At 44.0% G+C, this 27,353-nt stretch overlaps 1 protein-coding gene across 4 annotated transcripts in view; it reads right to left on the bottom strand.

The window, feature by feature from the left end:
- The window catches only part of LOC139396721 (uncharacterized), a 42,727-nt gene extending 16,188 nt beyond the window's left edge, over window positions 1-26,539 (bottom strand). For 2 of the 4 annotated variants that reach the window (XM_071143683.1, XM_071143684.1), the window contains exons 1-15: window positions 26,389-26,535; window positions 25,972-26,015; window positions 25,669-25,744; window positions 24,172-24,362; window positions 23,994-24,077; window positions 18,948-18,989; window positions 13,877-14,116; window positions 11,688-11,804; window positions 11,418-11,600; window positions 11,217-11,271; window positions 10,893-10,983; window positions 8,960-9,101; window positions 8,631-8,735; window positions 3,544-3,634; window positions 3,149-3,341 (exon numbers count right to left, since the gene is read on the bottom strand). In XM_071143683.1, the coding sequence (XP_070999784.1) occupies window positions 3,149-3,341; window positions 3,544-3,634; window positions 8,631-8,735; window positions 8,960-9,101; window positions 10,893-10,983; window positions 11,217-11,271; window positions 11,418-11,600; window positions 11,688-11,804; window positions 13,877-14,116; window positions 18,948-18,989; window positions 23,994-24,077; window positions 24,172-24,362; window positions 25,669-25,744; window positions 25,972-26,015; window positions 26,389-26,422 (1,688 nt within the window). In that variant the 5' untranslated portion in view covers window positions 26,423-26,535. Of the gene's footprint in view, window positions 1-3,148; window positions 3,342-3,543; window positions 3,635-8,630; window positions 8,736-8,959; window positions 9,102-10,892; window positions 10,984-11,216; window positions 11,272-11,417; window positions 11,805-13,876; window positions 14,117-18,947; window positions 18,990-23,993; window positions 24,078-24,171; window positions 24,363-25,668; window positions 25,745-25,971; window positions 26,016-26,388 lie in introns of all 4 variants that reach the window. The other 2 variants (XM_071143680.1, XM_071143681.1) reach the window with 1 other exon arrangement.
- Window positions 26,540-27,353: the final 814 nt, after the last annotated feature.

Here is a 27,353-nt window from a genome sequence, read left to right as displayed (position 1 = left end):
GGGCTCGCCAGAGTAACCATTCAAACGGGGCTCGCCAGAGTAACCATTCAAACAGGGCTCGCCAGCGTAACCATTCAAACAGGGCTCGCCAGCGTAACCATTCAAACAGGGCTCGCCAGAGTAACCATTCAAACAGGGCTCGCCAGAGTAACCATTCAAACAGGGCTCGCCAGAGTAACCATTCAAACAGGGCTCGCCAGCGTAACCATTCAAACAGGGCTCGCCAGCGTAACCATTCAAACAGGGCTCGCCAGAGTAACCATTCAAACAGGGCTCGCCAGAGTAACCATTCAAACAGTGCTGTTCAAGGTCACCTCTCCAGAGCGACATACAGAAGTAACCTGGGTCAACGCCCTGCTCAAGGTCACCTCTCCAGAGCGACACACAGAAGCAACCTGGGCCAACGCCCTGCTCAAGGTCACGTCTCCAGAGCGACACACAGAAGCAACCTGGGCCAACGCCCTGCTCAAGGTCACGTCTCCAGAGCGACACACAGAAGCAACCTGGGCCAACGCCCTGCTCAAGGTCACGTCTCCAGAGCGACACACAGAAGCAACCTGGGCCAACGCCCTGCTCAAGGTCACGTCTCCAGAGCGACACACAGAAGTAACCTGGGTCAACGCCCTGCTCAAGGTCACGTCTCCAGAGCGACACACAGAAGTAATCTGGGCCAACGCCCTGCTCAAGGTCACGTCGACAGATCTCCCACCAGCCCTCCCAAGATCCCCCCCCACATTTCCCCAAGAGCTGCCCCTCTTGGGTCTATTGATTCTGTATCCTCACAGCAAAATCTGCAGAGCTTCGATGATTTTATGCCCCAAATATTCAACATTTTGTTGGTGGCAAGAATTCTATATAATAATCTTAGCTGAAAAGCACAAAACTCCCCGAATGACAACTCCACCATTCCAATTTACAATCATTTAATATCAAAACACATTTTTTAAACATCTTTCCCATAAACACAGGTATTTTATCAACCAGCACATTGAGTTCAGCCATAATATTTGTTCTCTCTTTTCAGGGGGATGAAATTCTAATTGTAACCAGCTCTGCAATGCTGGTAATAAAAAGAGATACTTTGAAAAAGGTTTCATTTTCAATTAATCTAAAATGAGACATGGCAATCTGCACAAAGGCAAAAAGGCTATTTTTAAACGATGGACGAGCTTTTCTTAGTAATCTACACGCTTTATTTTGTCTGCTTCAGCGTCCCAGATAAAGCAAAAATATTTTTTGCTCATATGATTAGAAAAACAAATCATCAGCTCCATAAGTAAGTGAGAAAACTCCTCAGTCATATCTCAGTTAATCAGAACATTTTTTCCATAAATAGACAGGCATTTACCTCTCCATGGTTGCAGGATCTTGTCTATTTCCAGAAGATGATGTTTACGATGTTCTATTATTTCTAGTAGTTGTCGTGCTATGCATGTCGCTAGTATTTTTGCAACACAACATTGAAGTGTAAGGTGCCTCCAGTTTTTTAGATAGGCCGGGTCTTTATATTTGCCATCTGGGTCTTGTTTTAATATTAGAGAAAATTCAGACCTTCCTGCTGAGTACCTGACAGACTACCATTTCTATAGGAGTAGTTATAATAATCAAACACTGGAGCTTTTAGTATATCAATATAGTATATCAATATACCTCTAGGTATGACCTTCATGTCTTAAAGTAATGGACTGTCATTTCTCTTTGTTTATTTCAGCTGTTCTTACCATAATACGGACTTGGTATTTTACCAAATGGGACTATCTTCTGTATACCACCTCTACCTTGTCACAACATAACTGATTGGCTCAAACGCATTAACCTCTCTAGGCTAGGGGGCAGCATTCGGAATTTTGGATGAAAAGCATGCCCAAAATACACGGCCTGCTACTCGGGCCCAGAAGATATGATATGCATATAACTGGTAGATTTGGATAGAAAACACTCTAAAGTTTCCAAAACTGTTAAAATAGTGTCTGTGAGTATAACAGAGCTGATTTAGCAGGCGAAAACCTGAGAAAAATACATCCAGGAAGTAGTTTTTTTGGGGGGGGGGGTTTGTAGTTTTCTATTCAATGCCATTACAGTATGCATTGACTTAGGACTCCATTTGCAGTTCCTATGCCTTCCACTAGATGTCAACAGTCTTTAGAAATCATTTCAGGCTTGTATTCTTATAAATGAGGGAGTAAGACCAGTCTGAACGAGTGGACCCTAACATGTCGAAGAGCTTTTTCAGGCGCATGTGCATTTCTTGTTTACCTTTTATATTGACAACGTTATTGTCCGGTTGAAATATTATAGATCATGTAGGCTAAAAAAAACAACCTGAGGATTGAATATAAACATCGTTTGACATGTTTCTATGAACTTTACGGATACAATTTTGATTTTTTGTCTGATTGTTTTGACTGAGTTTGAGCCTTACTGAAGAAAACGCGCTAACAAAACTGAGGTTTTTGGATATAAAGAGACTTCATCGAACAAAAGGAACATTTATTGAGTAAATGAATGTCTTCTGATTGCCACCATATGAAGATCATCAAAGGTAAGGGATTAATTTTATCTCTATTTCTGAGGTTTTGTAACGCTTCTGCTTGGCTGGTTACTGTTTGTAATAATTTGTCAACTGGGCTATGTTCTGGGCTAGGTATGTTCTGGGCTAGGTATGCTTTCGCCGAAAAGCATTTTATAAATATGACACTGTGGTTGGTTTAACAAGAAGTTAATCTTTAAACCCATGTAAAATATGTTTTGTTTTCTGAATTTGAATTTGGCGCTCTGCAACCTCACTGGATGTTGGCCAGATGGGACGCTAGCGTCCTACGTACCCTAGAGAGGTTAAGGGAAAAAAAATCCACAAATTAACAAGGCATACCTGATAATTGAAATGCATTCCAGGTGACTACCTCGTAAAGCTGGTTGAGAGAATGCCAAGAGTGTGTAAAGTTGCCATCAAGGTAAACAGTGGCTACTTTGAAAAATATATTTTGATTAATTTAACACTTTTTTGGTTACTACATGATTCCATGTGTGTTCTTTCATAGTTTTGATGTCTTCACTATTATTCTATAATTTAGGAAATAGTAAAAAATAAAGAAAACCCCTTGAATGACTAGGTGTTCTAAAACTTTTGACTGGTACTGTATCTCACCTTGTGCTCCCTCCCGGTGCAACGTGGTGTACAGGGCCTGGGGTAGTGGATCTGGGTTCAGGGCCTGGGGTAGTGGATCTGGGTTTAGGTCTGGTTTGGAGGAGAGGTTTAGGCCTGGGTCCCACTCCCTCCCACGTCGCACTGTCCTCTGCTGAGGTGGCAGCCGCAGGAAAGTCATTACTACCATATTCATCTACGGGGAGACACACACAGAGAGAGAGACAGAAGTCATAACACCACATATTCAAAACGTCTTTATGAATTGGAGGATATTAACAGTAGCCTGAGTCACAGATCTGTTTGTGCCGTTGTGACAACGCATTGTCAATTGGCATATTGGCAAGACAGCACAAACTGATGTGGGACTCAGGCTACTGTCAAGTCTAGTTGTTTACCTTCAATACCAGACAGGACATTAACCGCCTTCTCAAAGTCTCCATGGACAATCAGCGCATTAGAGCTCTGCTCACGAGTAAATCCCATTTCCTAGGATAAAAAAAACCCATCACACATTCAATCAGCACGTTAGAGAGAGAGATGTTATAACACTGATGCGTTGGGCAGACCGCACCACCCTTTGGAGAGGCCTGTGGTTGTGGGCAGTGCAGTCATTCATTAGTCAACTAAGTAGGTACACAAGCGTGGACACACACACACACACCTATGCAGGTGGAAAGAGAGAGACCGAGATATTCTATCTTACTTAATGACACCCTATGGTAGGTAATGGAAGAGATGCTGCACTACAGAAAGCATTATAAAATATCCTATAGCCTGAACATGTGGCAGGTAGACTAGTGGTGAAAGTGTGGGATCAATAACCGAAAGGTTGCTGGATCGAATCTCCGAGATGGCAAGGTAAAAAAATCTGTCGTTCTGCACAAGGCAGTTAACCCACTGTTCCCCTGAACAAGGCAGTTAACCCACTGTTCCCCTGAACAAGACAGTTAACCCCCTATTTTACTTTTAGGTTGTGTGTATATTGTTGTGAATTATTAGACACTACTACACTGTTGAAGCTAGAAACACATTTCTCTACACTTGCAATAACATCTGCACGTGACAAATAAAATGTGATTTTATTGCAGACAAAAAATTAGCTGCTGGCTTTGGCCCCAAATTCATTGCGTGGATAAAGATTATTTATTTTTCCCCCATGGCTTCGATACGGACTAATAACTTGTCCTCTGACTATTTTCCCTTGCACCGCGGATCCAGACAGGGTTGCCCACTCTCCCCCTTGTTGTTTGCTTTGGCAATCGAGCCTCTCGCCATTGCACTACGCTCTAATGATGCCATTCAAGGCATAATCAGGGCGGGCTGGGAGCAGAGAGTCTCGCTATATGCTGACGACGACCTTTTGTTTATCTCCAACCCTGATACCTCATTGCCACGTGCCCTATCTGTTCTTAAAAAGTTTGGATCAATCTCAGGGTACAAACTGAATCTAGGCAAGAGTGAGCTTTTTCCGGTAAACAAGGCTGCTTTAAAGTGCTCTTTTACAAGTTCTCAGTTTAGGATTGTCCGGGATCAATTCACTTACTTGGGAGTAAAAGTGACAAGGAAATATTCAAATTTGTTTCAGGAAAACTTTGTTGCTCTAGCAGACAGATTGAAACAATATTTTACTTTTGGGAATTCGCTACCCGTTTCTCTTATCGGAATGATTAATGTCATTAAAATGAATGTGTTGCCCAAATTTTTATATTTATTTCAATGTTTACCCATTTTTATTCCAAAATCTTTTTTTATTTCACTGGATCAAACATTCATGCATTTTATTTGGGATGGCAAGGTACCACGGATTGGTAGAAAACATTTACAGAAGCCTAGGTCATTGGGGGGGTTTAGCTCTACCAAATTTTCAGACATACTACTGGGCTGCAAATTCTGTACTGGCTGCAGACTGATCCTACTGGCCCTAGACCACTCTGGGTCCAGATGGAGTCTGAATCGTGTAAACCTGCAGCACTTTCTTCTGTGCTGTGCTCGTCTCTCCCAGTGTCCCTAGGCAAAAGCTTGTAAAGCAGTCTCTTAAAATTTGGAATCAGTTCCGTTTAGCCTTTAGCCTCCGAGGCTTTTCTCTATCAGGCCCAATCAATCAGAACATTTTATTTCCTCCATCTTTGAATGATGGGGCTTTTGGCATTTGGCACTCACTAGGCCTCTCCTCGCTAGCCCAATTATTCTTTGATGATACATTTGCCTCTTTTTCTCAGCTGCAGAAAAAGTTCAATCTCCCCCAATCCCACTTTTTCCGCTATCTCCAGACTAGAAACTTTGTCAGGGCTAAACCACCTGAATTTCCCAATAGGCCTGCGAATACAGCTATAGAGAGCATCTTGGAGCTGAACAAGCTTCCTAGGGGCGCAATTTCAGATGTATATGCAATCATTCATGACTTACAGAACCCTTCTTTGGTGCCTTTAAAGACTCGATGGGAAAAGGATTTGGGGGAGGAACTTGGGGAAGACGCCTGGGAATCTGTGCTGCACAGGGTGCACTCGTCCTCTTTTAGCACTAGACACAGCCTCATTCAAGTCAAGGTGGTTCACCGTATCCACTGGTCGGTCGGGGGCCGAACTTGGAAGAATATTCTCTGATTTTGATCCTACCTGTGTCAGATGTAAGGTGGAACCAGCCACACTGTTGCATATGTTTTGGGGCTGTCATAAACTGTCAGGTTTCTGGGAATTAATATTTAAATGTTTCTCTGATATATATATATGACACTGTTATAGATACGTCTCCCCTTACAGCCCTTTTTGGAGTACTGCCCATGGGTACCCCCCTATCAAGAATCCAGTCGGACACTGTTGCTTATACAACTCTTTTAGCTAGACGGCGAATACTACAGAACTGGAAGATGGCAGCTCCCCCATCTTATAAATATTGGGTGAGGGATGTGTTGTGCTCTCTGAAACTAGAAAAAATGAAATTCAATTCACGTGGGAACCCCAAACTGTTTGATGAGGCTTGGGCTCCATTCCGGTCTTACTTTAAACAGTCCATCCTCTGATGGCATTCCAATTAATACTAAAATAAGTCTGTGACTTAAGGGTTGGAGGAGCTTCTCTCTGTGTTTTTGCTGGGGGGGGATTAAGATCCATGTGCTTATTGATTGTGGTCCGCAGATGCCTTGTTCATCTTGCCCAGGCAGAGACTGAAGTGTGAGCTTGTTTTTCCCAGTTATTTTTACATTTCGTTCACGCCTACATTAATAATAATATTATATATGTATATATATATTTTTTAAAGCATTGTAAACTTTTTTTTTTTTTGTCCAGTGGATGGTCGGTCTGTGGCCATGACTCTCTGTGAGTGGTTGCATTTCTCCACCCTTATCCCTTGACTGTTTACAGGAACAATGGTGAGGTGTTTGCTCTGTCCCTGTACTATAGATTGCCCTTTAACCTCTGTAGCCTTCTGCCTGGTGTGTTTAACTTGTCTAAAGTATGTATCTTTAAAGCTATTTTTTTATTTGTATTTTTATTTGTATTTTTTTTTCTAGTTGAGTATATTATTTATATTGCTTTGTCTTGTCTGTGTGTGTGTGTGTGTGTGTGTGTGTGTTCAAAACTTAATAAACAGAGTTAAAAAATAATAATAATAATAATAATAATTAGCTGCTGTACTGAGACTTACAATACCAGTCAAAAGTTTGGACACTCCTACTCATTCAAGGGTTTCTTTATATTGTAGAATAATAGTGAAGACATCAAAACTATTAAATAACACATATGGAATCATGTAGTAACCAAAAAAGTGTTAAACAAAATCAAAAATTATATATTTAGATTCTTCAACATAGCCACCCTTTGTCTTGAAAGCTTTGCACACTCTTGGCATTCTCTCAACCAGCTTCATGAGGTAGTCACCTGGAATGCATTTCAATTGATAAAAGTTAATTTGTGTAATTTCTTTCCTTCTTAATGCGTTTGAGCCAATCAGTTGTGTTGTGACAAGGTAGGGGGGGTATACAGAAGAAAGCCCTATTTGGTAAAAGACCAAGTCCATATTATGGCAAGAACAGCTCAAATGAGCAAAAATAAACTATAGTCCATTATTACTTTAAGACATGAAGGTCAGTCAATAAGGAACATTTAGAGAACTTAAGGTTTCAAGTTCAGTTGCAAAAACCATCAAGCGCTATGATGAAACTGGCTCTCATGAGGACCGCCACTGGAAAGGAAGACCCAGAGTTACCTCTGCTGCAGAGGATAAGTTCATTAGAGTTAACGGCACCTCAGAATGCAGCCCAAATAAATGCTTCAGAGTTCAAGTAGCAGGCACATCTCAACATCAACTGTTTAGAGGAGACTGCGTGAATCAGGTCTTCACGGTCAAATTGCTGCAAAGAAACCACTACTAAAGGACACCAATAAGAAGAGACTTGTTTGGGCCAAGAAACACAAGCAATGGCCATTAGACTAGTGGAAATCTGTCCTTTGGTCTGAGTCCAAATTTGAAATTTTGGGATCCAACCGCCGTGTCTTTGTGAGACGCAGAGTAGGTGAATGGATGATCTCCACATGTGTGGTTCCCACCGTGAAGCATGGAGGAGGATGGTGCTTTGCTGGTGACACTGTCAGTGATTAATTTAGAATTCAAGGCACACTTAACCAGCATGGCTACCACAGCATTCTGCAGGGATACACCATCTCATCTGGTTTGTGCTTAGTGGGACTATCATTTGTTTTTCAACAGGACAATGACCCAAAACACACTTCCAGACTGTGTAAGGGCTATTTGACCAAGAAGAAGAGTGATGAGTTCTGCATCAGATGACCTGGTCTCCACAATAACAAAACCTCAACCCAATTGAGATGGTTTGGGATGAGTTGAACCGCAAAGTGAAGGAAAAGCAGCCAATAAGTGCTCAGCACTTGAGCACTTCAATATTTTTGTAAAAGCCTTCCAGGTGAAGCTGGTTGAGAGAATGGGGCGGCAGGTTAGCCTAGTGGTTAGAGCGTTGGACTAGTAAGGTTGCAAGTTCAAACCCCCGAGCTGACCAGGTACAAATCTGTCATTCTGCCCCTGAACAGGCAGTTAAACCCACTGTTCCTAGGCCGTCATTGAAAATAAGAATTTGCTCTTAACTGACTTGCCTGGTTAAATAAAGGTAAAATAAAATAAATTGTAAAATGCCAAGAGTGTGCAAATCAAGGCTACTTTGAAGAACATAAAATATATTTTGATTTGTTTAATACTTTTTTGGTTACTACATGATTCCATATGTGTTATTTCATAGTTGTGACATCTTCACTATTACTATACAAGTAATAACAACAAATAACTTGAACGAGTAGGTGTCCAAACTTTGGACTGGTACTATATGTTATAATGTACGCTGGCCCTCTTCAAATAAACGTAATAATAGTAACGTAGGTGAAAAGACATTTAGATTTTCTTTCAACCTACGTAGAATCTAAATTATTAGAATATTACTGCATGTTATGTTAAGAGAGGCGTCCGTACATACCATCAGCTGCATGATCTGAACTTTCATCAACTCCTGAGCAGCATCTGAACACAAACTGTCCTGCATTAATACCTCCTTATAGGTCTGGCATGCCTCAAAGTACCTCTGGACAGAGAGAGGGAGGGGGTGGACAGAGAGAGAGAGAGAGAGAGGGAGGACAGAGAGAGGGAGGACAGAGAGAGAGAGAGAGGGAGGACACAGAGGGAGGACAGAGAGAGGAAGGACAGAGAGAGGGAGGCAGCACATAGTGAGATCGACAAACATTACACAAAGAGATAGGAGATAAAATCCTGAAGTTGAATTGCATAAAGTATTATAATGTTGTGTACCTTGAGTCCAGACAGAGCCTTCCCCTTCCTATATAGTCCTTTAATCCAACCAGGCTCCATGGAGAGGGCCAGATCGGCATCACTCAAGGCCCGATCATACTGCTGCATCTTCTCATAACAAAAGGACCGGTTCCCAAACAGCCTACAACAGGACATCAGGGCTGTGTTCAGAAAACATCAGAGTGGCCTAGCGTCCTGTCTCTCCCCCCCCCCCAACACCGGTTCCCTTCTGCTACACAGAAACCTGTTAATGATATTCACACCACTCAACATAACACATGGAATAACAGTACATCAGATGGCTGATTTGCTGTTTGTAAAGGCTGTGATCTGGCCCCAGGAATATGCATGATGATCTGAAGTCTAGTAGAATGGGGGGGACACCATGAACACACCTGGGGATGTGAGCGCCGGTAGGGCGGGGGGGGGGGGGGGGGGGGGTGTGAGCGCCGGTAGGGGGGGGATGTGAGCGCCGGTAGGGGGGGGGGGGATGTGAGCGCCGGTAGGGGGGGGATGTGAGCGCCGGTAGGGGGGGGATGTGAGCGCCGGTAGGGGGGGGGGATGTGAGCGCTGGTAGGGGGGGGTTGTGAGCGCTGGTAGGGGGGGTGTGAGCGCTGGTAGGGGGGGATGTGAGCGCTGGTAGGGGGGGGATGTGAGCGCTGGTAGGGGGGGGATGTGAGCGCTGGTAGGGGGGGATGTGAGCGCTGGTAGGGGGGGATGTGAGCGCTAGTAGGGGGGGATGTGAGCGCTAGTAGGGGGGGATGTGAGCGCTGGTAGGGGGGGGATGTGAGCGCTGGTAGGGGGGGGATGTGAGCGCAGGTAGGGGGGGGTGTGAGCGCTGGTAGGGCGGGGGGTGTGAGCGCTGGTAGGGCGGGGGGTGTGAGCGCTGGTAGGGGGGGGGGGGTGAGCGCTGGTAGGGGGGATGTGAGCGCTGGTAGGGGGGGATGTGAGCGCTGGTAGGGGGGGATGTGAGCGCTGGTAGGGGGGGATGTGAGCGCTGGTAGGGGGGGATGTGAGCGCTGGTAGGGGGGGATGTGAGCGCTGGTAGGGGGGGGATGTGAGCGCTGGTAGGGGGGGATGTGAGCGCTGGTAGGGGGGGGATGTGAGTGCTGGTAGGGGGGGGGTGTGAGCGCTGGTAGGGGGGGGATGTGAGCGCTGGTAGGGGGGGATGTGAGCGCTGGTAGGGGGGAGGGGGTGGGGTGTGAGCGGCGCTGGTGGGGGGGATGTGAGCGCTGGTAGGGGGGGGGTGTGAGCGCTGGTAGGGGGGGGGGTGAGCGCTGGTAGGGGGGGGGGGGGTGAGCGCTGGTAGGGGGGGATGTGACGAGCTGATTCATATCACGTGGTAGCTGTAAAGTTGCCATTACTGGACCGGAGCATACAAGAGGAAGACTAGATGCTGTTGCTGAACAAATGTAACATTTAAGCTGTCTTTATAAACACCTTATAGCAGGCAGCAGCAGGTTTTACAACCCGGCGAGAAGAAAGGTGGTAGCATCATGTGAAACGGTATTATAAAATGTATTTATAATTATTATTACATTTTGGTACTGTGATATTATCGTGGTACCGGTGCACTACGATATGGGGAATAGGGTGCCATTCCAGAATAGAGTTGTGTACTAGACAGGGAATAGGGTGCCATTCCAGAATAGAGTTGTGTACTAGACAGGGAATAGGGTGCCATTCCAGAATAGAGTTGTGTACTAGACAGGGAATAGGGTGCCATTTCAGAATAAGAGTTGTGTACTAGACAGGGAATAGGGTGCCATTTCAGAATAGAGTTGTGTACTAGACAGGGAATAGGGTGCCATTTCAGAATAAGAGTTGTGCACTAAACAGAGAATAGGGTGCCATTATGGATGCAGGTCACAGTTATTTACTCATATCATACATAAGCCGAGTGCCAACCAGTGTCATTGACTTTCATACTCACTTAAATTCTGTAGGATTGTGTTTAATAGCATCAGTGAAATACTTGACTGCCATTTCCAGCTGGCCACAGGCTGCGAACTGGTTTCCTATGACTGGGAGAGGAGAGAGACTTAAAGCATGGCATTTGTAGTTTAAATAGTGGAAATAAACCAGATTTTTCAGATCAGTAGGAGCTTGGATGTGTCCCAAATGACCCTATTCCCTACATAGTGCATTACTTTTGAGCAAAGCTCTATGGGTCCTGGTGCACTGTATAGAGTAGAGCGTGGCATTTGGGACAAACATTGTGATTGACATTACAGGTATGAATGGAGTTAGGACTTACGGGCGAGCTCTGTGCTTCTTTTAAGAATATCATCAACATTGGCCTCCACCTTTTTCTATTGGGACGCATAGTGTCATAGTTAGTACGTCACAGTGCAGGAGGTCTACGGCGTGACACTACAGACAGACCGTACTAAACAGAAATAGTACATGCTTATGTTCAACATGATCAGAAAGGTACTTTTTTTTTTTTCAAAATCACCTCCTTTTTCCTGACAATAACCTCCTGCTGTTCCTTCTCCTGCTTCTGTTCCTTCTCCTGCTTCTGTTCCTTCTCCTGCTGCTGTTCCTTCTCCTGCTGCTGTTCCTTCTCCTGCTGCTGTTCCTTCTCCTGCTGCTGTTCCTTCTCCTGCTGCTGTTCCTTCTCCTGCTGCTGTTCCTTCTCCTGCTTCTGTTCCTTCTCCTGCTTCTGTTCCTTCTCCTGCTTCTGTTCCTTCTCCTGCTTCTGTTCCTTCTCCTGCTGCTGTTCCACCACTGGCTTCTGAGGCTGCTGGATAATAATTTTCTTCTCTGGTTTGGGGTTCTGCTCTAGTTGTCGTTTAGCAATACAAGCAGCCGTAGAGACGAAGCAGCTACTCATATCCAACTCCTGTATAGGGACAGATCCAAGATGGAGGAGCAGTTACACACTAGAAGCAGCTACTCATATCCAACTCCTCTATGGGGACAGATCCAAGATGGAGGAACACTAACAGTTATCCACTAAACTTCACTCACTGGGTAGACAGAAGCTGTTCAAAAAAAATGTCAGTAACTTAGTGCTAAGGGGAATATGAATGGATTTGTATTTATTTGATAGAACTATTAGATGCAATTGTCTAAGTGAAATTAGTTATACAGAATTATGAAGAATTGTATTTTACAAATATACAGAATGTGCAGGTTACTTCCTTCCAGTGACATTCTCTACATGAATCATTAACTAATGTCAATAATGAATATTACAGGGCTGCCGAACGGCGCAGCGGTCTAAGGCACTTCATCTTAGTGCTGGAGGCCTCACTACAGACCGTGGTTCGATTCCAGGCTGTATTACAACCAACCGTGATTGGGAGTCCCATAGGGCAGCGCACAATTGGCCCAGCGCCGTCCGGGTTTGGCCGGGGTAGGCCATCATTGTAAATAATAATTTGTTCTTAAATAAAAGGTTAAATTACTAGTACACATATGTACAATGACATAGCAGAGCGTTACAAAATGCGTTAATGACATAAGAGAGTTACGACATGCGTTAATGACATAGCGTTAATGACATAGCAGAGCGTTACAACATACGTTAATCACATAAGAGAGTTACGACATGCGCTAATGACATAGCATTAATGACATAGCAGAGCGTTAATGACATAGCAGAGCGTTAATGACATAGCAGAGCATTAATGACATAGCAGAGCGTTAATGACATAGCAGAGCGTTACAACATGCGTTAATGACCTAGCAGAGCGTTACAACATGCGTTAATGACATAGCAGAGCGTTAATGACATAGCAGAGAGTTAATGACATAGCAGAGCGTTACAACACGCGTTAATGACAGCAGAGCGTTAATGACATAGCAGAGCGTTACAACATGCGTTAATGACATAACAGAGCGTTACAACATGCGTTAACGACATAGCAGAGCGTTAATGACATAGCAGAGCGTTACGACATGCGTTAATGACATAGCAGAGCGTTAATGACATAGCAGAGCGTTACAACATGCGTTAATGACATAGCAGAGCGTTACAACATGCGTTAATGACATAGTAGAGCGTTATAACATGTGTTAATGACATAGCAGAGCGTTACAACATGCGTTAATGACATAGTAGAGCGTTATAACATGTGTTAATGACATAGTAGAGCGTTACAACATGCGTTAATGACATAGCAGAGCGTTTATGACATAGCAGAGCGTTACAACATGTGTTAATGACATAGTAGAGCGTTAATGACATAGTAGAGCGTTACAACATGTGTTAATGACATAGCAGAGCGTTACAACATGCGTTAATGACATAGCAGAGCGTTACAACATGTGTTAATGACATAGCAGAGTGTTACAACATGTGTTAATGACATAGTAGAGCGTTAATGACATAGCAGAGCGTTACGACATGCGTTAATGACATAGCAGAGCGTTAATGACATAGCAGAGCGTTACAACATGTGTTAATGACATAGTAGAGCGTTATAACATGTGTTAATGACATAGTAGAGCGTTATAACATGTGTTAATGACATAGTAGAGCGTTACAACATGTGTTAATGACATAGTAGAGCGTTACAACATGTGTTAATGACATAGTAGAGCGTTATAACATGTGTTAATGACATAGTAGAGCGTTATAACATGTGTTAATGACATAGTAGAGCTTTATAACATGTGTTAATGACATAGTAGAGCGTTATAACATGCATTAATGGAGTTTCACCAGTAATACAGTACACTCCTCTCACAGTGATCACATCCGTGGAGGACAATTGAAACACTGTAAACAGTTGATTAGGGCTTGGAACCTCTTAGCCTAGCAATTTGACTGGTAAATTCAAGAGTACACTCCATAAAGCTGTCAGTCTAACCATTATGCCACCATTGACTTGAATGGGGAGGCCTGTAAGCAGGGTGCACTGTAGAATGAAAATGACACATACGGGAGCTAAAGGAACCAAAACAAACCTCTGGCTCCCTGGCTAAGTCCTCGTCTCCCACATCCTCCTGGTCCTCATTACTGCTACCACAGTTCTCCTCCAAAGGAGAATCCTGCGCCTCCTGCTGCCTGCTACAGGCTGCAGTACCACCAGGTCCCGGACCAAGGCGCTCCTCTGTAAACTCCTTCTCCCCCTGCTGCTCTCGCTCAATGTTTAAATCTCCTCCCTGTTTCTCCGAGCGGCTGGGCCTCCCTGGCCCTTGATTCTCCTAGGAGGCATAAAAAAGGCAATTATGTTCCGTGTACAAACTCATATCCAAGATACAAGGGAAGCGTCCCAAAAATAACCACATTTACAACATAGGGCACAGCTTTTGGCCAGGGCCCTATAGTGCACTATAAAAGGAATAGGTTGCCATTTGGAATACATAAACGTACCTATAGTCAGGGCATTCAGAAAGTATTCAGACCCCTTGACTTGTTCCACATTTTGTTACATTAGTCTTATTCTATATGTATTAAATCATTTTTTTCCTCAATCTGCACACAACACCACACAAAACTGTTTTTTAAAATAAATTAAAGAAGTATCACATTTACATAAGTATGACCTAGGCCCGTCTCCCCGATTGCTCAGTTTGGCTGGGCGACCAGCTCTAGAAATAGTCTGGATGGTTCCAAACTTCTTCCATTTAAGAATGGAGACTAGTGTTTTTTTGGGGACCTTCAATGCTGCAGAAATGTTTTGGTACCCTCCCCAGATCTGTGCCTCGACACAATCCTGTCTCAGACCTCTACGAACAATTCCTTCGACCTCATGGCTTGGTTTTTGCTCTGACATGCACTGTCAACTGTGGGCCCTTATATAGACAGGTGTGTGTCTTTCCAAATCATGTCCAATTAATTGAATTTACCACAGGTAGACTCCAATCAAATTGTAGAAACATCAAGGATGATCAATGGAAACAGGATGCACCTGAGCTCAATTTCGAGTCTCTTAATAAAGGGTCTGAATACTTATGCAAATAAGATATGTACGGTTGACGTGGGAAGTTTACATACACCTTAGCCAAATACATTTAAACTGAGTATTTCACAATTCTTGACATTTAATCCTGGTAAATATTCCCTGTCTCAGGTCAGTTAGGATCACCACTTTATTTAAAGAATGTGAAATGTCAGATTAATAGTAGACAGAATTATTTATTTCAGCTTTTATTTCTTTCATCACATTCCCAGTGGGTCAGAAGTTTACATACACTCAATTAGTATTTGGTAGCGTTGCCTTTAAAATGTTTAACTTGGGTCAAACATTTCGGGGTAGCCTTCCACAAGCTTCCCACAATAAGTTGGCCCATTTTGGCCCATTCCTCCTGACAGAGCTGGTGTAAGTCCGGTTTGTAGGCTTCCTTGCTGGGCTTTGTGATGGCCACTCCAATACCTTGACTTTGTGGTCCTTAAGCCATTTTGCCACAACTTTGGAAGTATGCTTGGGGTCATTGTCCATTTGGAAGACCCATTTGCGACCAAGCTTTAACCTGATCTCTTGAGATGTTGCTTCAATATATCCACATAAATTTTCTTCCTCATGAAGCCACCATCCCAACCCTGTGCTTCGTGGTTGGGATGGTGTTCTTCGGCTTGCAAGCCCCCCCCTCCCTCCTCCATACATAACGGTGGTCATTATGGCCAAACAGTTCTATTTTTGTTTCATCAGACCAGAGGACATTTCTCCAAAAAGTACCATCTTTGTCCCCATGTGCAGTTGCAAACCATAGTTTTTTTTTAATGGGGGTTTTGGAGCAGTGGCTTCTTCCTTGCTGAGCGGCCGTTCAGGTTATGTCAATATAGGACTCGTTTTACTGTGGATATAGATACTTTTGTACCTGTTTCCTCCAGCATCTTCACAAGGTCCGTTGCTGTTGTTCTGAGATTGATATGCACTTTTCGCACCAAAGTACGTTCATCTCTAGGAGACAGAACGCATCTCCTTCCTGAGCGGTATGACAGCTGCGTGGTCACATGGTGTTTATACTTGCGTACTATTGTTTGGACAGATGAACGTGGTACCCTTCAGGCGTTTGCTCCCAAGGATGAAACAGACTTGTGGAGGTCTACAAATTTTTTTCTGAAGTCTTGGCTGATTTCTTTTGATTTTCCCATGATGTCAAGCAAAGAGGCCCTGAGTTTGAAGGTAGGCCTTGAAATACATCCACAGGTACATCTCCAAATGACTCAAATGTTGTCAATTAGCCTATCAGAAGCTTCTAAAGCCATGACATCATTTTCTGGAATTTTCCAAGCTGTTTAAAGGCACAGTCAGCTTGTATGTAAACTTCTGACCCACTGGAATTGTGATACAGTGAATTACAAGTTAAATAATCTGTCTGTAAAAAATGGTTGGAAAAATTACTTGTCTCATGCACCAAGTAGATGTCCTAAACAACTTGCCAAAACTAGTTTGTTAACAATACATTTGTGGAGAAGTTGAAAAAAAGAGTTTTAATGACTTCCGACTGTATATATTTTTTTATTTATACATTTGCAAAAACGTCTGGAGAGCTGTTTTCACTTGTCATTATGGGGCACTGTGATGTCATTATGGGGCACTGTGATGTCATTATGGGGCACTGTGATGTCATTATGGGGCACTGTGATGTCATTATGGGGCACTGTGATGTCATTATGGGGCACTGTGATGTCATTATGGGGCACTGTGATGTCATTATGGGGCACTGTGATGTCATTATGGGGCACTGTGATGTCATTATGGGGCACTGTGATGTCATTATGGGGCACTGTGATGTCATTATGGGGCACTGTGATGTCATTATGGGGCACTGTGATGTCATTATGGGGCACTGTGATGTCATTATGGGGCACTGTGATGTCATTATGGGGCACTGTGATGTCATTATGGGGCACTGTGATGTCATTATGGGGCACTGTGATGTCATTATGGGGCACTGTGATGTCATTATGGGGCACTGTGATGTCATTATGGGGCACTGTGATGTCATTATGGGGCACTGTGATGTCATTATGGGGCACTGTGATGTCATTATGGGGCACTGTGATGTCATTATGGGGCACTGTATGTAGATTGAGGAGGAAAATGTGTATTTTAATAAATTTTAGAAAAAGGTTGTAATGTAACAATATGTGCATAAAGTCAAGGAGTCCACTAGTGGGGTGCAGTATAGTGAAAGACTCTCCCCTAGTGGGGTGCAGTATAGTGAAAGACTCTCCACTAGTGGGGTGCAGTATAGTGAAAGACTCTCCCCTAGTGGGGTGCAGTATAGTGAAAGACTCTCCACTAGTGGGGTGCAGTATAGTGAAAGACTCTCCCCTAGTGGGGTGCAGTATAGTGAAAGACTCTCCACTAGTGGGGTGCAGTATAGTGAAAGACTCTCCCCTAGTGGGGTGCAGTATAGTGAAAGACTCTCCACTAGTGGGGTGCAGTATAGTGAAAGACTCTCCACTAGTGGGGTGCAGTATAGTGAAAGACTCTCCACTAGTGGGGTGCAGTATAGTGAAAGACTCTCCCCTAGTGGGGTGCAGTATAGTGAAAGACTCTCCACTAGTGGGGTGCAGTATAGTGAAAGACTCTCCACTAGTGGGGTGCAGTATAGTGAAAGACTCTCCACTAGTGGGGTGCAGTATAGTGAAAGACTCTCCACTAGTGGGGTGCAGTATAGTGAAAGACTCTCCCCTAGTGGGGTGCAGTATAGTGAAAGACTCTCCCCTAGTGGGGTGCAGTATAGTGAAAGACTCTCCACTAGTGGGGTGCAGTATAGTGAAAGACTCTCCCCTAGTGGGGTGCAGTATAGTGAAAGACTCTCCCCTAGTGGGGTGCAGTATAGTGAAAGACTCTCCACTAGTGGGGTGCAGTATAGTGAAAGACTCTCCACTAGTGGGGTGCAGTAAAGTGAAAGACTCTCCACTAGTTGGGTGCAGTATAGTGAAAGACTCTCCCCTAGTGGGGTGCAGTATAGTGAAAGACTCTCCCCTAGTGGGGTGCAGTATAGTGAAAGACTCTCCACTAGTGGTGTGCAGTATAGTGAAAGACTCTACCCTAGTGGGGTGCAGTATAGTGAAAGACTCTCCACTAGTGGGGTGCAGTATAGTGAAAGACTCTCCACTAGTGGGGTGCAGTATAGTGAAAGACTCTCCCCTAGTGGGGTGCAGTATAGTGAAAGACTCTCCACTAGTGGGGTGCAGTATAGTGAAAGACTCTCCCCTAGTGGGGTGCAGTATAGTGAAAGACTCTCCCCTAGTGGGGTGCAGTATAGTGAAAGACTCTCCCCTAGTGGGGTGCAGTATAGTGAAAGACTCTCCCCTAGTGGGGTGCAGTATAGTGAAAGACTCTCCACTAGTGGGGTGCAGTATAGTGAAAGACTCTCCACTAGTGGGGTGCAGTATAGTGAAATACTCTCCACTAGTGGGGTGCAGTATAGTGAAAGACTCTCCACTAGTGGGGTGCAGTATAGTGAAAGACTCTCCACTAGTGGGGTGCAGTATAGTGAAAGACTCTCCACTAGTGGGGTGCAGTATAGTGAAAGACTCTCCACTAGTGGGGTGCAGTATAGTGAAAGACTCTCCCCTAGTGGGGTGCAGTATAGTGAAAGACTCTCCCCTAGTGGGGTGCAGTATAGTGAAAGACTCTCCACTAGTGGGGTGCAGTATAGTGAAAGACTCTCCACTAGTGGGGTGCAGTATAGTGAAAGACTCTCCACTAGTGGGGTGCAGTATAGTGAAAGACTCTCCACTAGTGGGGTGCAGTATAGTGAAAGACTCTCCACTAGTGGGGTGCAGTATAGTGAAAGACTCTCCACTAGTGGGGTGCAGTATAGTGAAAGACTCTCCACTAGTGGGGTGCAGTATAGTGAAAGACTCTCCACTAGTGGGGTGCAGTATAGTGAAAGACTCTCCACTAGTGGGGTGCAGTATAGTGAAAGACTCTTCACTAGTGGGGTGCAGTATAGTGAAAGACTCTCCACTAGTGGTGTGCAGTATAGTGACTCTCCACTAGTGGGGTGCAGTATAGTGAAAGACTCTCCACTAGTGGGGTGCAGTATAGTGAAAGAGAAACATACTTACAGGCTCCTTTTCTTTTCCTGCACGTCTCCTCTCCTTCTGTCGCTGTGGGAGGTGAGAACAGAGAGAAATACCTGCATGAGAACAACAGGTGGTTCTCTGGAGGGTGAAGACCACTTGCATCCCACGACTGGCGGGACAGACAGACACTACAGGCGGGACAGACAGACGGGACAGACAGACACTACAGGCGGAAAACAGACAGACACTACAGGCGGGACAGACAGACACTACAGGCGGGACAGACAGACACTACAGGCGGGACAGACAGACACTACAGGCGGGACAGACAGACACTACAGGCGGGACAGACAGACGGGACAGACAGACACTACAGGCGGGACAGACAAACACTACAGGCGGTATTTAATTTAACTTTTAATTTTACTAGGCAAGTCAAAGTACAAATTCTTATTTACAATGACGACCTACCCCGGCCAAACCCGGACGATGCTGGGCCAATTGTGCGCCGCCCTACAGGACTCTCAATCCCGGCCGGTTGTGATACAGCCTGGATTCGAACCAGGCTGTCTGTAGTGACGCCTCCAGCACTGAGATGCAGTGCCTTAGATCGCTGCGCAACTCGGAGTATAATCAACTAGATTTTGGTAAATATAGGAGATATTCTGTAATTCGTCGGAGGTTATCTGGCAAGTTTAGCAACTTTGGTAATTTGACTTTTGTTTGACAGCCGTTACAGAGAAATTGTACAACGCTATACTCTGTGCATTGTTGGGGTTTGTTCCTTGTCAATCATTGGCTCATTGGTGAAACTAGCATTCAGACAATATCTTTAACTTCATTGGGATAAGAGGCAGTATTTTCACGTCAGGATGAAAAGCTTGTCCAAAGTAAACTGCCTGCTACTCAGGCCCAGAAACTAAGATATGCATATTATTAGTAGATTTGGATAGAAAACACTCTGAATTTTCTAAAACCGTTTGAATGATGTCTGTGAGTATAACAGAACTTATTTGGCAGGCGAAACCCCAATGACAAACCATTCAGAATGTTTTCTGGCTTGCAGTTCCTATCGCTTCCACTGGATGTCAACAGTCTTTAGAAATTGGTTCAGGTTTTTCCTTTGAAAAACGAAGAAGTAGCACTGATCAGAACGAGGCTTGAAGGAAGTGACCTCTTTGTTAAAGGCGCGTGACCTGAAAAACACGCTCCACTTTGTTTTCCTCCAGTATTGAACGCGGTTTATTCCGGTTTAAATTTTATTGATTATTTACATTTAAAAAAAATACCTTAAGTTGTCCAAACATTTCAAACAACTTTCCTGATACGAAGATTACAGGTAACTTGAGATATTTTGTAGCCATGTTACAACCGGTGTTTTTCTGAATCAAACGCGCCAAATAAATTGACATTTTGGATATATATCAACGGAATTTATCAAACAAAAGGACCATTTATGATGTTTATGGGACATATTGGAGTGCCAACAGAGGAAGATTTTCAAAGGTAAGGCATGAATTATATTGTTATTTCTGAGTTTTGTGTCGCGCCTGGCGGGGCGAAGTATGATTGTCCATGTTTGTTTGCTGAGGCTACTCCGATAATATCATCGTCTGCTTTCGCCGTAAAGCCTTTTTGAAATCTGACCTGTTGGCTGGATTCACAACAAGTGTAGCTTTAATTTGGTGTATTGCATGTGTGATTTTTATAGTAATTTATTTGAATTTGGCGCTCTGCATTTCCACTGGACGTTTGCCAGGACTCTACCATCCCACATATCCTAGAGAAGTTAAGGAAATCTAATCAAAAACCTTTATTAAATGCAATTGCAGACAGTGGTTGACAACAGGAACATAGCACACATGTTTCCGAGTGAGTTCTGCAATATAGTAAAGGGTCCAAGTTGTTTTATAATGCCTGCAGTCATATCTTAGTGTTGTCACTGCCTAAGTCATTACCTTCTACTCATAAGACCAAACCCATGCCTACACAGCTTTTCAAACAATAGTTTCAGTGTTATCTGAAGACTCAGCAGTTAATGTCCACTCCCCAAGTGGATTTACAGTAGAATGTCTAACTAGTCTCTTATCTCTTTCACTCCCCTGCAGAGTTCTGTCTCAGTCACACATCTCTCAGACCGTTTCTTTATAAGAGGCAGAGACTAGAAAACAACGGTGGAACATTATTAAACCTTATAATGCATATATACATATATAGTTAATCTGTAGTCTAGAACCCTATACATGTAAGGGGGAGGGGTCTTATAACCCCTCCCCTTCTATTAATACAACATAAGCATAATCAATTATTCTAATACATCAATCATTTGGTTCAGCCCCTATCATGACCCCAAGGTGAACCTGACAGCATCCTGAACACGCTGTGTCCAAATGTGCAGCCTATTATTACTAAATATCAGTTTCATTTGCTGTGAAATCTTTACATAGTGGCACAGCCAAGCCAACAAGGTGACACAGCAACCCCTCTTATTTGGGGAGGACCCTGACATAGTGACTAGATCTGGGGGAGAACCCTGGCATAGTGACCAGATCTGGAGGGAACCCCGGCATAGTGACCAGATCAGGGGAGAACCCTGGCATAGTGACCAGATCAGGGGAGAACCCTGGCATATTGACCAGATCTGGGGAGAACCCTGGCATAGTGACCAGATCTGGGGAGAACCCTGGCATAGTGACCAGATCTGGAGGGAATCCTGGCATATTGACCAGATCTGGGGAGAACCCTGGCAGAGTGACCAGATCTGGGGGAGAACCCTGGCATAAAATTTGATTTGATTTAGACAGACAGAGACACTAGACAGACAGACACCAACAACCGTAAGGTTCTCCAGAGGGTAGTGAGGTCTGCACAACGCATCACCAGGGGCAAACTACCTGCCCTCCAGGACACCTACAGCACCCGATATCACAGGAAGTGTGATATGAAGGCCATATCACAGGCAGGCAGGCCAAAGATCATCAAGGACAACAACCACCCGAGCCACTGCCCGTTCACCCTGCTATCATCCAGAAGGCGAGGTCAGTACAGGTGCATCAAAGCAGGGACCGAGAGACTGAAAAACGGCTTCTATCTCAAGGCCATCAGACTGTTAAACAGTCATCACTAACATTGAGTGGCTGCTGCCAACATACTGACTGAACTCCAGCCACATTAATAATGGGAATTGATGTAAAAAATGTATCACTAGCCACTTTAAACAATGCCACTTAATATAATGTTTACATACCCTATATTACTCATCTAATATGTATGTACTGTACTCTATACTATCTACTGCATCTTGCCATCTTAATGTAATACATGTATCACTAGCCACTTTAAACAATTCCACTTTATATAATGTTTACATACCCTACATTACTCATCTCATATGTCTCTACTGCATCTTGCCTACGCCATTCGGCCATCGCTCATTTATATGTACATATTCTTATTCATTCCTTTACACGTGTGTGTATAAGGTAGTTGTTGTGAAATTGTTAGGTTAGATTACTTGTTAGATATTACTGCACGGTCGGAACTAGAAGCACAAGCATTTCGCTGCACTCGCATTAACATCTGCTTACCATGTGTATGTGACCAATAAATGTTGATTTGATTTAGACAGACAGAGACACTAGACACTACAGACAGACACTAGACACTACAGACAGACACTAGACACTACAGACAGACAGACAGACAGTAGACACTACAAACAGACAGACACTAGACACTACACAGACACTAGACACTACAGACAGATACTAGACACTACAGACAGACAGACAGACAGACAGACAGACAGACAGACAGACAGTAGACACTACAAACAGACAGACACTACAAACAGACAGACACTACAAACAGACAGACACTAGACACTACAGACAGACAGACACTAGACACTACACAGACAGACAGACACTACAAACAGACAGACACTACAAACAGACAGACACTAGACACTACAGACAGACAGACACTAGACACTACACAGACACTACAGACAGACAGACACTACAAACAGACAGACACTACAAACAGACAGACACTACAGACAGACAGACACTAGACACTACAGACAGATACTAGACACTACAGACAGACAGACACTACAGACAGACACTAGACACTACAGACAGACAGACACTAGACACTACACAGACACTACAAACAGACAGACACTAGACACTACAGACAGACAGACACTAGACAATACACAGACACTACAGACAGACACTACAAACAGACAGACACTAGACACTACAAACAGACAGACACTAGACACTACAAACAGACAGACACTAGACACTACAAACAGACAGACACTAGACACTACAGACAGACAGACACTAGACACTACAGACAGATACTAGACACTACAGACAGACAGACACTAGACACTACACAGACACTACAGACAGACAGACACTACAAACAGACAGACACTACAAACAGACAGACACTACAAACAGACAGACACTAGACACTACAAACAGACAGACACTAGACACTACAGACAGACAGACACTAGACACTACAGACAGACAGACACTACAGACAGACAGACACTACAGACACTACAGACAGACAGACACTACAGACAGACAGACACTACAGACAGACAGACACTACAGACAGACAGACACTACAGACAGACACTACAGACAGACAGACACTACAGACAGACACTACAGACACTACAGACAGACACTACAGACAGACACTACAGACAGACAGACACTACAGACACTACAGACAGACACTACAGACACTACAGACAGACAGACACTACAGACAGACAGACACTACAGACAGACACTACAGACAGACACTACAGACGGACACTACAGACGGACACTACAGACAGACACTACAGACAGACAGACACTACAGACAGACAGACACTACAGACAGACAGACACTACAGACAGACACTACAGACAGACACTACAGACAGACACTACAGACAGACACTACAGACAGACACTACAGACAGACACTACAGACAGACACTACAGACAGACACTACAGACAGACACTACAGACAGACACTACAGACAGACACTACAGACAGACACTAACCTTCTTTTTAAGTCTTTTCTTTTCTGCTTTTTCTTTTAGTTTGCTCTCTTCTTCTATTAGTTCCCTGCCGTTTTTTTCAGCCTCCTAAAAAGGAAAGTTATTCTCAGTAAAAACATCCTCTATGTTGAATGTAATACAAAATGATGTGATTGACTGAAAAAGTTGTTTGGCATCTTACCCCAGGAGTGAGTTGTCTTATACATGGGTGGGGGGTTAAGGGTAGCTTCGAGCTACTGTGCCCTAAAAAATTGTGTGTAAAACCGCAATAGGCTTTTTTATCTTTGCGTTTTTTGTCATCATAATAGTCGTTGTCATCGTCGTATTCATCGTCAATATAGTCACCCACGAAGGGGTTGACAATATCAAGACCTGGAAATCAAATATGAGGTGAAATGCATGGCAATGGACAACAATAATTCATATCTGTTGATGAACTAAAGCAGTCTTTCCCAATCCTGGCCCTGGGGACCCAAAGGAGCAATCCTGGCCCTGGGGACCCAAAGGAGCTATCCTGGTCCTGGGGACCCAAAGGAGCTATCCTGGTCCTGGGGACCCAAAGGAGCTATCCTGGTCCTGGGGACCCAAAGGAGCTATCCTGGTCCTGGGGACCCAAAGGAGCTATCCTGGTCCTGGGGACCCAAAGGAGCTATCCTGGTCCTGGGGACCCAAAAGAGTGCACATGTTTGTCCTTAGTAGCACTATACAGGGGGATTCAAATAATCAACATCATCAAGCTTTGATTATTTGAGTCAGCTGTGTAGAGCTAGCGAGAGAAAAAATAGAATGTGTACTAATTGCGGTCCCCGGGACCAGGAAATGCTGAACTAAATCAATATATAGTATTGTGTAATGACAATTCACATTAGGTCTACATCCTTACAAGGCAGACAAGTCCAGACATGTAGGTCCCCTCACCTGGCCTTTCATTAGGTCAACGTTCCAAATAACACTATTCCCAATGTAGTGCACTACATAGGGGACCAGGGTCCACGTGGCTCTTGTCTAAAGTAGTGTACTACATAGGGGACCAGGGTCCACATGGCTCTTGTCTAAAGTAGTGTACTACATAGGGGACCAGGGTCCACATGGCTCTTGTCTAAAGTAGTGTACTACATAGGGGACCAGGGTCCACGTGGCTCTTGTCTAAAGTAGTGTACTACATAGGGGACCAGGGTCCATGTGGCTCGTCTAAAGTAGTGTACTACATAGGGGACCAGGGTCCATATGGCTCTTGTCTAAAGTAGTGTACTACATAGGGGACCAGGGTCCATGTGGCTCTTGTCTAAAGTAGTGTACTACATAGGGGACCAGGGTCCATATGGCTCTTGTCTAAAGTAGTGTACTACATAGGGGACCAGGGTCCATATGGCTCTTGTCTAAAGTAGTGTACTACATAGGGGACCAGGGTCCATATGGCTCTTGTCTAAAGTAGTGTACTGCATAGGGGACCAGGGTCCACATGGCTCTTGTCTAAAGTAGTGCACTACATAGAGAACAGGGTGTCGTTTTGGACACAGCCTCTGAGTTGACCTGAACATGACCTTGCTATCAGCAACAGCATATGACTTGAATCATTCAAAGATTTCTTAACAAAAATGTACTATCTAAACAGTATTTCTTATCAATCTAGACATTTATAGGGAACAGAGTACCACTCAGAACTGTATGTTCTTACCCAACAGGCCATAGTTAAAGGCGTCCATAAAGGTGTAATTAGTGGTTCGTCCATTTATCAGATCCACCATAGCTTCCTGTCGGTGAGAGAGATTCAAGTTGATTTTGGTCACAGTAGCTGGGAACCATGAGACTATATAGCTAACTATATACAGTAGCTGGGAACCATGAGGCTATATAGCTAACTATATACAGTAGCTGGGAACCATGAGGCTATATAGCTAACTATATACTGTAGCTGGGACCCATGAGGCTATATAGCTAACTATATACAGTAGCTGGGAACCACACACACACAACTCACGTGGGTATGCAAAATGTGTGGATTCTCCTGCATGATGACATGATCTGATGATGTGAAGAGAAAATATGATCAGAGACTTCAGGAAATGTTACCACATGTCTATGTGCGCATCTTCGACAACTAACGTTAAATGGCATAGCTAGCTAATTATGTTCAGAATGACAACAATTTTCTATTAACGTGCGTGGTTGATGTTTACATGTGTTACCACCTCGTCCTAGAGCCACCTGCTCCTTCCTACACGCTAGTGTACAAGCTGAAGAAAACTGGAGCTGAAGTTTGTTAACTTAATAAGGTTACCTTAAATTCAGTAGTGCCTAACGTTAGCTAGCTAACGTTGGTGTTATATAGCTAGCTACCTATCCTTGGTTACGCGACGAAACTGACAATTTCAAGCTAGCTCATCATCAATCTTACCTGGTTTCCAATCTCTCTTTCTAAAGTGAGACATTTTATGATTTGATTAATTTGTGGTGGTTGATTAGACAGAAACAGACTCCTTTTGAAACTCGACGTCTTCCTTGTTCCTCTTTTTCCGCGTTGTCATGACTCATCGACCATTTAACATGACGCCAACACGCTGCTGCGTAGCGAACCGCCCCCTTCCATAGTTACCCCAGCCACAAAGTCATACCCCCCTCCATACGTGTCCGTTCCGCTCCGAGAACCGAAACTAGCCTAGTAGTCACTAGTTACCACAGCCACAAAGTCACCCCCCCCACACACCTCCTCCATACGTGTTCATTTCCCCTCTGCTCCGAGGAGAACCGAAACTAGCCTAGTAGTCGACTAGTTACCACAAGCACAAAGTCATAGCCCCGCCCTCGCCTATTTATAGATTTTATCTTCTTAAAAATGTGATGCTTAACCTGACCTTGACCACACTGCTAACCTTATGCTTAACCTTACATTAAGAAAAAAAAAGCTCATTTTAGTTTCATACATTTGTCTTAAAAATGTGATGCTTAACCTGACCTTGACCACACTGCTAACCTTATGCTTAACCTTACAATAGAAAAAAAGAAAGCTAATCTTAGTTTTCATACATTTTTACAATATAGACAATTTCAATGTTGTGGCAACCAGCCAGAGAGGAAGACATGTAATTGACCTTTTATTTAACTAGGCAAGTCAATTATGAACAAATTCTTATTTAGTATGATCTCTTATTTAGTATAATCTCCACCCGGCACAGCCAGAAGAGGCTATGTGTGGCCACCCCACATAGCCTGGTTCCTCTCTAGGTTTCTTCCTAGGTTCTGACCTTTCTAGGGAGTTGTTCCTAGCCACCGTGCTTCTACACCTGCATTGCTTGCTGTTTGGGGTTTTAGGCTGGGTTTCTGTACAGCACTTTGAGATATCAGCTGATGTACATACATTTG

Source organism: Oncorhynchus clarkii, unplaced genomic scaffold, assembly GCF_045791955.1.
Source record: "Oncorhynchus clarkii lewisi isolate Uvic-CL-2024 unplaced genomic scaffold, UVic_Ocla_1.0 unplaced_contig_2451_pilon_pilon, whole genome shotgun sequence".
Classification (NCBI taxonomy): Eukaryota; Metazoa; Chordata; class Actinopteri; order Salmoniformes; family Salmonidae; genus Oncorhynchus; species Oncorhynchus clarkii.
The sequence above is the reverse complement of the archived record's forward strand: the minus strand, read 5'-3'. Positions and strand labels throughout refer to the sequence as shown.